We start from the raw sequence: 12365 nt of genomic DNA on the forward strand, positions 1-12365 counted from the left end.
TAGTGATAGATAGATCGCACTAGATTTAATATTTGCTGTGAGCAAGTTGGCGTTTTCATATATATATAAAAATGTTTGTGTTATCAAATGCTGGGGTTTTAATGCCTCGCTGATCATACTCAGTGATAATGCTCCTGTGCCTTTCTCTGACTGATCCTCTTATCTGAAATCACATCCTTTTATCTCCAGCTTACCAAGCTGAGCGATTGAGAATAAGAAAGGAAAAGACACCCTTAAGAGCGCTAGGGCGGACGAGTGTGAGCATGAGTGTGCGCATTTGTGCGCGTTCATGCGAGGGGGGTGGGGGTGGGGGTGGGGTGGGGGGGGGGGGGGGGGGGGGGGGGGGGGGGTTAAAAATCACCTTGATTCAGTGCTCCGGCCGTCTTTGATGTGTTTGGAGACCAGCACGGACAGCGCAGAGCCAATCGTAAGCCTTCCAGCAAAAAAAAAATCGAGCCTGACCTCCCCACCAAATCATAACCATATGAACATAAGAATTTCAACCTTAGGAGAATGCTTTCTCTCCCGTCCATCTCCCAGGGTGAGGCATTAAGTAGTGATAACAGAAAACAGGTTCAGAGAGAAGGAGAGGCACAGGGGAGGTGATGGAGGGTGGAGAGGAGGACAGGAGGACAGGAGGAAAATAGGGGTTACAAGTGTGCCGTATGGAGGAGATTGGAGAAGGGGATTGTGTCCAAAAAATGTTGTTGCGCGGAGCCTGATTTCCTAAAATGGAAGTTTCTCAGGCGCGGATCAAGAGATATGGTGACCTTCACAGTTGACAGAGTGAGAGACAGAAAACGGAGAAGGGGGAGTGCAGCCGGGAAAAAAGGTAGGGGGGGAAAAAATACTAAGACAGAAATTTTGAAATGTGACTCTAACTCAATAAATACCTTTCTAAAACCACGATGGATAAGCCGAGTGGTGCCTTCTCTACGGCCTCGGGACCCACCTGCAACTGGAAATGGTTTCCTGTCTTACACAAACACTGTTGCGCCCTAATCCGTGTAATTACATCCTATATTCCACATGTGTAAGTACACATGTACAACATTACAGTCACAAGTTTTTACCAGGAAAATAACAGCACGGCCCCCCTGCAGCCCTCAAACACTCTCTGTTCAACTCCGCCCACATCCCATGTTCATGCTCACGGGGGAAACAATACATTTACAGGTACGTACGTAAATAACAAAAAAAAAAAAAAAAAAACTCAGCAGAATGTTTTACTGTATTATTAACTTTAAACACATCCTCATGCAAAGCCATCTGCCACTGAAACAAAGCCTCATGTTGCAGGGCCTTCGGGCTAGATGAGTGTGATTTTTGTGGCTGTGTGTGAGTCTGATAGTTTGAATAAGCATTCCTCCGAGTGTGTGTGCAATTAGGGTTAGAGCTGTTTGTGTGTGTGTGTACAGTATGTGTGTGTATGTGTGTGTGTGTGTGCGTGTGTGTGGTTGCGTGGCGGTGGTGGGGGTTGTTAGCGGTTCCATCTGGGTCTCCTGGAAGCCGTGTGGAGTCAGGAAAACCACATCTCATAAAAGCGGAGGCAGCCCAATGTTCTACAAGGACAGAACATTACTGAGAATGTCGCTCAGGAAAACCCTGGGCTTCAGCCCACATGTTGGCTGCAAAGCCCGTCTCTCTCTCTCTCCCTCTCTCTCTCTCACTCTCTCTTTCCACTCATTCTGTCTCTCTTTCTCCACTTACTTTTTACTTGGTAAGGGATAAGAGAGAGGAAGGCAAAATAGACAGAGAGGAGTGTGGGAGACAGAGGCTGAGGCAGAGAGAAGCCAGCACTGATAGCAATTCCATCTGTCGGTATCGAACAGAGGAGCGAGCAGTGACAGGCTCCGGGATGGGCCGAGGGGGGCATCTGGTGCACATTGGCCGTGGCTCTGTCTGGAAGAAAACCATGGGAGAGAGGGAGAGGGAGAGGGGGAGGAAAGGATGGGCTGAAGAGGGGGAGACGGTGAAAGTACTGCCAAAATGAAGGGCAAGGAATTCTGGCGATGAATAAACGTGTCTGTGTTGTGCACATATTGTCTTGGATTGAACTTGAAGTCAGGGGAATATGGGAGAAAGAGCAGAGAAACAAAGCAGCGTGAAGGCTAACAGCAAGACATTACACACACACGCGCGCACACACACACACGTAAATTCAAGTCATCACCATCGGGTGAAAACCTCTAACTTTTAATTTTTATGATTCCTGAGACATTTTAAAAAGCGGACACTCCTGGTTGTCAACAGAAAGATGTCAGTTTTTGCTACTTGCTGTATTGTTTTATCTCTATGTGTTCATGGTTATTGACGTCATATAACATCTCTGTCCTTTAGAAATCAATTTCAAGGCAGGGAACTTTATCGTGTTAATTTATTTAGTTTAAAATGTGAGAAAGTTTTTAATCACTTATGTGTCACACGTTTTTGATCACATAAGTTTCTTTAGTGAATTTTAAAAATAAGGTAAGTGAAAGCCTATTTTTTAATATAACGTCATTTTGATTGAGAAATGTGTTCACAGTACAATAAAGGTTTGTATGCTCTTTTGCCCTCATACGATTGTAAGCAGGAAAACGCTGAGGCAGCGCTGATATTTCTGATATGAATGAAGCATACGCAAGTGATCCCGACTATTCTTGTACATCAATGTATAGTTGGCTGTATGGAAGATATGTAGGTGTTTGGCTGGCTCACTGTGCCCACTGATCACACCGGATGAATCTCTGTGAAACTGTAATCGTACAGGTCTCCACCTGAGAGTAGAAAGCACAACATCCACACACAGACACAAACACACACACACACACACACTCTCCCTCACATGGCTGAGAGACGACAGCCGGCTTGTGAGCTGTGTAATTTACACTTGAGTCACATAAATGGCGATGAAGAGAAGGCACAGCAGTCATGACTTCAACTTGAGCCACAGAGTGACATAAAAGTGTCACAGACTGAAAGAAAGTGTATCAATCAAAACTACTAAACACCTCATGTGAGTCTATAATTGTTTTCCTGTCTTTTCTTTTTCGGTGCTGCATTGAGGTATCAGAGAATCTGACCGGCACACTCACACACAGGATTAAAGTATTGCCTCTGAATAAATCTCTACTGGGCTGCATTGTCATATACAGAAACAAAAAAAGAGAACAGCTAAGGAGGAAAACAAAGAACTCCAGATGTGTGTAAATACGCACTGCTGGATAATTATCCCGATTTATAATGTATCTCATTAAAATAGAAATTAACATCATTACTCCTGTGGCCTCAACGTTTTTGTTCAAAACCTAAGTCAGTACAAGCAGGCATTTGAAAGCCTGACTGCTAGGATTATGATAAAGTAATTTATCATCAAATAATGTCCCCTGACATCAGTATAGAAAAGACAACTTATTATCTATCATCTGCAATACTGTTCTCCTCACTTTATCTCTCATTTAGCGCGGCGTAGCGGTGGGGAACGCACCGCTGACATAAAGTGTTGCCCGGAGGCTCGGGTAAGATGATTGAATTTCATAGCTACTTACAGGCTAATAGGGCCGTACAATGACTACTTACTGTCCTTAAGTGACTGGCTGCCTCTCTGTGGCCGCGGCCCCTTTGAAGCCCTTCTGAGGAGATCTAGAGGATTTAGCCAGTAGCGTGACATGAGGCTGAGCAGTTGAGAAACGGTGCTCCCACCAGCTGACGATTAGAACCAGCTGATAAAAACACAGCGGAGGCTACGGCGATGGGAACCGCCGGCCTCAGGTGGCTACTCAACGCAAGGTTTTCTCACAATGCAATTCAGGAACTTCGTTCAGTTTGGTCAGGAAAAAGCTTGAAAGTAAATAGTAGTTTCATTTATTTTCTTTTTTTCTTTTTTTTTATGGAAGGCAGATAATTTTAGTATTTACCAAACAAGAAGGATTTGTGGTTTCTTCTTTTCAACAAGGATGTTTTCCTTTTTCTCTCTGTTTCATATTATTTAAAATGAAAAAAACAAAACAACAAATCCTAATTTTTATGAGCAATGTGCAGAAGTGAAAATTATTTTAATAAAAAAACAATGTTTCCTATTGCGTGTTTACTTTTTATCACATTATATTATATTAGAATATTATATTATAAATGAGTATTAACAAATTTCTCTTGTTGATAAATTAGTTTAAATAAATGAGCATTCACACTGAGTGAACTTATTATAGCAGTCACGTCGTTTGTATTTTGTCAGTGAGCTTGTGTGTGCTCTTTTCTTTTGCAGAAAGTAACAAAGCTTTACTCACAGAAGCCATTTCCACGTACAGAACGCCCTCCCCTCACCATGCTGTTCCACTTAAACTCTTGGATGAAGAAACCATACATGCATACAGATAAATGCACACACGCGTGCGCACACACACACACGCTGTATGTATATGTATAAACTACATATATAGCAAACCACATGCACATGTTCTCTTGCTCTTAACTAATTCATTCAGGAACACTTTGGTTTGGGTTTCAACACCAAAACCTCGGTACCTTTGATTGAGAAATGTGTCTGACTGCAATTATCTGGGAGGAGGGAGGGGAGGAGGGACAGACGGATGGATGGATAGAGAGGAAATGTGCTGCAGTGGTTTTTATAGTTTGCTGGCATGACATTTTTCTCCTATTTTTTAATTCCTTTCCTTTTTCCAGCAGGGGCATAGTGTTGACAGGGCAGGAAAAGGGGCCATGCTGAAGTAGAAGTAGCAGCAGGGAAAATGTGAAGAAAATGGATGCGCGATGGGACTGAATTGGCCTAAATTGTCGCTGCTGTGCTTTTGATCGATACCTCTCAAAATAACTGCCATGTCAGAGAAATTTGTGGATTCACTCGGTGAGAAAGTGATGGTAGTGATCACTATGGATGTAACCCTCACTTTCCAAAATCACCGAAACCCCCGGAGAAATTACAGAAAGGATGTGTTTTGGAGCAGGTCTGTACGTCTGAAGTGTAAAGTAAAGGCAGCGTGCACGCCCGTCACTGACCTGCAGTATGTAGCCCCTGACGTAGTCTCGGAGGGTCCAGCCCAGACCGTGCAGGATGTGCAGCACCTCCTCCTGCTTGAGCACGGAGAAGAGGCGGTCCAGGAGGATCTTGAGCCGGACGGGGACGGCCTGGGTGCCGTAGAGCATGAGGCTGCTGATGTCAAACACCACGTTGGACTGGACGATCTCCACCTGCGTCGGGTGGTAGAGGTGCTGGGTGCTGAGCTTGTCCAGGGCTGCGCGGGCGGCCGGGTGGCATTTGGAGAGAGAGGAGAAAATAATGCGCACACGCACAGAAACACAGATGGGCGGACGGTTAATGACTGTCGAGTTTCTCTCTCGTCTCTGTTCTCTCCTAGCCGGCTGCTGCACAGTCAGCACGAGGTGAAGATAACACATCTATCAGATCAAAGCAGTGGCATTAATACCGTCATCCTCCATTCTTCCTATTTAATCTAATCTCTTGCTCTTTCACATTTAGACTCCCTTTGCTTATTAATTTTTATTTCCCTGCTCAGTCTTTGCTTTAATCCTAATCTGCATTTCACCGGTCCGTCTGGAGACTGGACTGTCTTATTCCACATGTTCTGAGCTTTTTTTTTTTTCTTTTCTTGTCTGGAAACATGCGACGTTACTGCCAAAAATCGGAGGATTCCAGAAAAAAATGTAATTACTCTCTGCAGCTCCAGAAACTGAATTTGTGAGGAACGGCTGGTTTGTTATTATTCCCACTGTTCGAACCCCGGTCACCTCTGCCTCCCCTCTGGCGGTCTGGGTGACACCTGGTCAGCTCTCTCTCTCTCTCTCTCTCTCTCTCTCTCTGTGTTCCAGTCTCTCTATCCTCCCTCACCTCACCCCCCCTCCCTCGTATTTCCCCGCCTGTCTGGGTGACACCTGGTTGGGTCTCTCTCTGATCCTGGGACGGCTTTTTCCTGCTGACGGGGCCTTTGCCTGACAACACAGTGCAGCCAGACACGAACATAATAAAAAATGAAGAACTACTTGTCAGAGTCGCTGCCAATGCCGACATGAAATGAAAAGTGGGGGAGAGGAGAGATGGGTGCCTGACAGTTCAGAGGGAGAGATTAAAAAATAGTCAATGGGGTCCTGTGCGAGCCGCTGAAGGGCCCGTGGCTCGCTCTTGTGCGGACGCTAGCCAAACAGGTGTTTTCTTTTATCTTTTTTTTCCCCCCTCATCGTTCTCTTTGTACTTTTTTTTGTGCCTCCTCTCCCTTTTGCTTATACCCACGTGAAAAACTCACAAGGTGTGGCCCTTCGCTTCTGTAGCTCTCTTGTATGGTGTTTCTCCCCCCCCCCCCCCCCCCCCCCCACACTTCTTTTTTTTATTTTTGATCTAGGGTGCAAGAACACACCTTTGAAAGTAACAAAAAACACAGAAGCAAACAAGCACAGAAAAGTTACTTCTGTGCAGAATTAGTGGAAACATTTTAGTACATTCACAACCACAGGGGTGGTCAGTTTTCCTGCATTAATAATAAAAAAAAAAAAATATTATCAAAAATTTGTAGAGCACTGAGATATAAAGATTCATGCTACTGGCATCTATGATAATTTTTGATACAGAAAGGACAGAAATGTAGGTCAGGACCTCCTTTTAATCCACAGCAGGAGCTGGCAGTTTAGGACGGTTAGAAACTATGTTTTATATTTATTTATGCCATACCTAGAGACACTATATCTACATACAGCAGAACTTCTCCAAAAAATAAACTATTAAGTTTCTTACCGTGAGCTACCCAGCCATGTTTGCACTGGTCACATGTTCGTAGGTGAATCTTCCCTGGCTGGAAACACTCACATGTGCAGTTCACCAGTGTGCAGCGAATGGCCTATCGGAAGACAAGAAGGAAGAAGAAATTCACATTAAGTCCCTGAAAATCATTAAAATTTATAGCAAATGTTTGCAAAACTGTTTTTTTCTGGCTCGAAGGTGAATACAGTACAAAACTAATCAACAGCTGATTCAAAAGTTATGTGCACTATTTTCCCTAACATCTGTTTGATTGTCATAACTAAATCTGCTCATCCCTGTAATAAAACATTGCTGGCTTTGTGCGAGCTAGAAAAGGACTATCCTTCCTGAAAACGCTGAAATCTAACTTGTTTTGACTGAGGCTCCATTACTCAACACTGGAGCTGCACTTAGTCTGACCCCGGAAAGCTTTTAGTAGTGAGAGGTTAAGTGTCCAGACTTGACGAGGGCAACTCAGTACAACACAATGCGTCGTCCTTCATAAGGAGCTATTCAAAAAAAAAACCAAAACCAAAAAAAAAAAATCCTCACAAATGTTCGGTTACAATTTACAAGATTCATTTTATTACTTGAGACTTTTCTTGTTCTTGGGACTATAAAAAGGCTGTCCTGTATAGAGAAAGTGTGGTTTACACAGAAATCTGCCCAAATGAATACAGCTTCATCATCCAAATGAGTGCAGCAGCTGCAAGCTGTAAATTTCACACTGACATCGAGAAACAGAAGACAGTGCGAAAGGAATGAAAAGAGGAGTAAAAAGACAAAAAAGAAAATTGAAACATGAATCTTAATCAGCGGTGGCAGCGCTCTGTTTATCGGACAATTGCTACATCATCAAGATGAATCGATGAGTAAAGATAGTAACGCTTCTGCAACCTGAAATGCCTGCTGGGAATCTGCAGCTGTAGGATGACTAATGCAAACCTTTCATATGGAAAAAAGGGAACAGTTTTACTCCTAAGACCTACACATTACAATTTAATGAAATATGTATTTTCTGAACATGAACATGAAATCTGAGAATGTCATCTGTCATGTACAAGGTAATAAACAGCAATTGCACACGAAGAGAAGAATGTCTAATACATTTTGTACATATGGGTGCCACAAAAAATTTACAGGATGTTGTAATTCTTCAACTTGTACAGAAAAAAAAAAAAATCTGCAATCAATAAAATTACAAGAAAAACTATTTCAAGAATGCCGAAGGCAGGAAACGGGGCGTAGTGTGCAAGAGTGCTGCGAGGAGCAGCCTATTTATTTTGACAGGAAAATCCGAATGATCGAGTTGTGAGGAAACTTTCAGATCAGAACATGAAGGCACTGTGAGTTGGGATCCATATGGATGTTTATCAGAGACAAGAGAGGAAGACGATGACAAAGTAGCCGCTTGTTCTCACTCCAAAGCACTACTTATCTGCCACTTTATGAATTTATAGTCTTTACCACATGTGCTATCTTCCACTGTCTCAGAGTTTTTCTTATACGGCGGCGTTGTGACAATGATGTGACACAGACGTGCCCATGAAGGGTCGTAGGTTGGAGTCCATGTCTGTGCCAACAGCCGGGTATTTCACAATATCTGAGACAATCGGCGCTTGGAGATAGAGCAAGATGAGCAGCACAGATTGGCCTTTGCATCACACACAGAGTGGTGGGTAATGCACGAGCTGTAATAACCAAATATCCCTGTGCACAAACTGAACCCAAACACACACTGATTTTTAAAAGGAGAAAATAGCTTGCACCTAGTCTGTGGATTACACCAATATCCTGCAACTCAAGATATAAAACTTACCTCAGTCATAATCTACTGAGGGGCCATAAAATCTATCGGAATCCCCCCTTGCTCACCCTTCAGTGTCGTAAACCAGATTAGTTACTGGAAGTGTCAAAGTGAACACGGGCTAATCCAAGATTAAACACAAAATTACACCACTTCTAACCATGTCACCTCGCAGTTTGACACCGAACGAGACAGGAGACAGAGATTATTTGACTTTACACCATTTTTAAGCTCTTCAGGTGCGGGCACGGCAATCCTCGCTGTGTGTGAGGATTACATGCCATGTGTCAGCTGGAGCGCGTATAAGGCATGCACTGAGCTGACGCTCTAATCCAGAGCAACGTGAAATAAATGAGTTCAGCGCTGACGCTTGGCTTGAGGACACACAACAAAGCAGATGTGGTTGTCCCTAAACGTGCAGGGGTGACAACCAGTTTCAGATCTCTGAGCTTTTAGACTCTGGAATTTAGTGACAATTTGAAATGAAGCGAATCGGGAGGAATCCTTCAATGAGAAAATATCATTCAGACAAACTGTTTTTTTTAAATTATTGTTTTTCAAATGTTCCGAAAATCTTACTTTGAATTTAGCATGAACATGATATGTATTTAGTTAATAACACAGCATTTTAAAAGATCTTAGATGAAAAAGAAAATCTTAAAAATGCAATTACGAAAGAGCCTTATGCCAGTTAATTTAACAAATGAATTTATTTAAGTGAACATGACACCTGACTGAAACATTGTCCTTGACTCTAAAACATAAAATAACTTTCTTAGAATTACAATCATTTGAACATATAAGAGAAAAAAACAGAAATAGATAGAAACAGTAGCAGTTTTGATAATTAAAATATTCAAATAATATTCTAAAATAAATGTTGATTGTAGTTAAAAAAAATCTGAAAAGATCCTGTTCAGACAATTGTGCAATATTCTGCAATTGTAACAGTTAAATTTTGGATAAAACATTATATTTTTAGTCCCGTAACAGCAGAAATATGAGAGAAGTAATACATTGTTGTTGCTACTGTCATCCTGTTTTGTCCGTTTCCTGATCTTTCGTGTCATCATTATTCAGAGCAATTTCTCAGTTCATTGCCGATCTGATTTATGTGCCACATAAAACTTTTGAAATAAATCTGTAACTCTTCTTGCATCGAGATTTCACCGAGTCTAATTTAGAGTAGCTGAATCTAGCACGGGGATGTCACACAACGCAGGGCTTTCCTAATTACCTCGCTATGCGGCAGCGCTAACAGCAGAAGATGGAAATAAACAAATGGAAATATCAAATGCACCTCTGCTGTTTACGAGCTGGGGTCTGACAGCTGACAAGATAGTTAAGGGGCGTCTAATATGGCAATTAGAGCGTGCCACTGTCTGCAGGGCTGCTGCTGTGACAAGGCGCCCTCTAATCACTGACTTATTACGCTGGCTAGCAGCACCTCTCATATCTGGCCCATTAAGCAGACAACAGCATTAAGAAGCATTAAAGCAGCAAAGCCCCCACAACTGAGGAGGCCCTGACAGGAGAAAAGGATAAGGGAGGGGACGAACTGTGCCTGTTATTTCTCGGCGTTAATTCGTGCATTGTTTCACGTTCGAGGAGGAACGGGTTGGACAAGAGCAGCTTAGGAAATCTTAGTGATGTCAAAGTTGATCATACAGGAGATGAAAGATTAGTCTGAAAAGAGGAAAATGGATGCGCCAGAGACGGCCATCAAACTCGGGAAGATCACAGATTGGAGTTTGTCGGTTTGTGTGGTGTGTCATCGGAAACAAGAAAGACAGAATCATCAAGCCTTCTCATGATTCCCACATACTCAGAACTTCGTGGCCAGCATGGATCTGGCTTGCATTTGGCCGTGGTTTTAAACTGCGTCTGGCCTGGGCTGGGTCAGGGACAAGCTTGGGCCCTGATCCCACTGCTACACTCGCACATATTTGTCACAGCAGGCCGGGGGAGGAGGCTGTGTTATCTGAGGCCCGGCCAGATACACAACATTAGTCACTGCGCTAACGTCTCGCCAGGGTTTCCTCTTTGGCTCAAATCTAAAGAGGACGATGGTGAGCAAAAGGACAGAAGAGCGTGCGTGCGCGTGTGTGTGTGTGTGGTGTGTGTGCGCATGGCCAAGTGTGTGTGTGTGTGTGAGAGACCCGGTAAATCACTGGAAAACTGAGCAGCTCGGAAGCGAAGTGGAGAAAATCCCACAATGCCGTGGCAATTAGACCCAGACAACGGCTGACCCGCTCTCACAGCTGCCGTGCTCGCTACTATGGTCAACAACTTAACCTAGCTGCGTTCAGAAAGCATCGCTTTCTGCCCTTATCTAGCTCAAGTGTGTGTGTCTCACTGCTGGGCTTTGTTTAGCTGGAGGCTTGATGTTTCATGGATGTTTTCCTTGGCTCGCAGTCCCTGTCCCAGCCCAATTGTATAAACACTGACAGTCAGCAATGGCCAGCATCAGACTGGGGAGGACTCTCAATTAAAAGACTGTTAGCGGGACAGATGGACCGAGGAACTGCAGGAAAGAGGAGCCGTGCAACAAGATGGCTTCATTTTGGACCTCTGCACTCAGGTCCAAGATCATTTTAAGCAGTCTGCAAAAGGCATAGCCGAAAGATCAGATACGTGTAAGCCAGTCCAGCTCCAAGCCAAGCAGCTCATGCAGAGGTCAACAGGGACACTGTTTTGGCCTTTACAGGACCTGTGAAACTATAGAACCAATTGGGATACTAAACTAATATCCTGTACTACTGTATTACTACCCTGTCATTATTTTAAGGTTGACATTGTAACTGTATGCCACCAACAACACCGCTTGCCTCTGGTTCAGCCTCTCCGTATCCTCACCAGACGACGTACAATAGAGCCAGCCCAGACAGCTGCTGGATGCTTAGTGGGTATTGTTCCTTCTACTTTAATTGAAACCTTTACCATGTTGAACACACAGCCACAGACCACATCTCTTGTTTTGGTGAATTAAGCAAAGCCGAGATTTAAATGAAAACCCCGTGCGTACGTCCGCATCTGTGTGCATGTGTATGAGTCTCTGCAGCAGCAGCAGCTTCGGATTTAAATTTGTCTCTGCTTAGGGTCACTGTAAAACACTGGGAGCATCTTGTCCTCTCTTCCACCCACAAGATATTATCTCATCCATGAGTTAGCTGCTGAAATGCTGTCAATTTCCTGCCAGAAATGTGCAGCCAACGTGTGCAGGAAAAAAAGACACAGCAGCTTTGCGTGTCATAAAAAAGGCCAGGACTCCGTCAGATAGATCAGGACTTCACAGTGTCCATATTGGAAACAGGTGACAAATAAAACACGCACAATAAAGAAAGTCTTTGTAGTCGAACGCAGCATGCCGCAAAATACAGGCGAGCAAATGCCTCATGCCAAGGCTAATCTTTGCTTGTTTGATTTTATACATTGGATCTGACTTGAAACGGGCTGCACTGGCCCAACAAAGTGGTACAAAATAAACAACAATTAATCACTTGCGCACCGACTTGGGTTTCAAGCACTGTACTGGGGAGAACTGTAATCCACAGAGCAGAGGCTGTTTTCCTTCTGAAATCCCCACGGCGTGAAGCCCATCCTCCACGTCAGTTTTGGTTTGGAGCTGCGGCGGCTCGCAGTCACAGAGGCAGAGGTCCCTGTCCTTTGTGCAGCTGTGCGTCTGGGCTTTGACACGGGGCAGAGCGACCAGAGCTATGCTAATGGGAACCAAATGGGGCGTGAGTCCCTGGTGGATTACAGAAGGAGAAGAGAAGCATGTGTTTTCATGTATTCATGTGGAGACGT

The 12365-nt window shown here is 43.8% G+C and overlaps 1 protein-coding gene across 4 annotated transcripts in view; it reads right to left on the reverse strand.

Annotated features, from left to right (window-relative positions):
• bnc2 (basonuclin zinc finger protein 2) overlaps positions 1 to 12365 on the reverse strand; it is a 159698-nt gene that overhangs the window by 37749 nt on the left and 109584 nt on the right. For all 4 annotated transcript variants that reach the window (XM_030094527.1, XM_030094528.1, XM_030094526.1 and 1 more), the window contains 2 exons: positions 6746 to 6848; positions 4999 to 5234 (listed from right to left, as the gene is read on the reverse strand). In XM_030094527.1, coding sequence (XP_029950387.1) covers positions 4999 to 5234; positions 6746 to 6848 — 339 coding nt within the window. The remainder of the gene's footprint in view (positions 1 to 4998; positions 5235 to 6745; positions 6849 to 12365) is intronic.

The sequence above is a fragment of the Salarias fasciatus genome, chromosome 6 (assembly GCF_902148845.1).
Source record: "Salarias fasciatus chromosome 6, fSalaFa1.1, whole genome shotgun sequence".
Classification (NCBI taxonomy): domain Eukaryota; kingdom Metazoa; phylum Chordata; class Actinopteri; order Blenniiformes; family Blenniidae; genus Salarias; species Salarias fasciatus.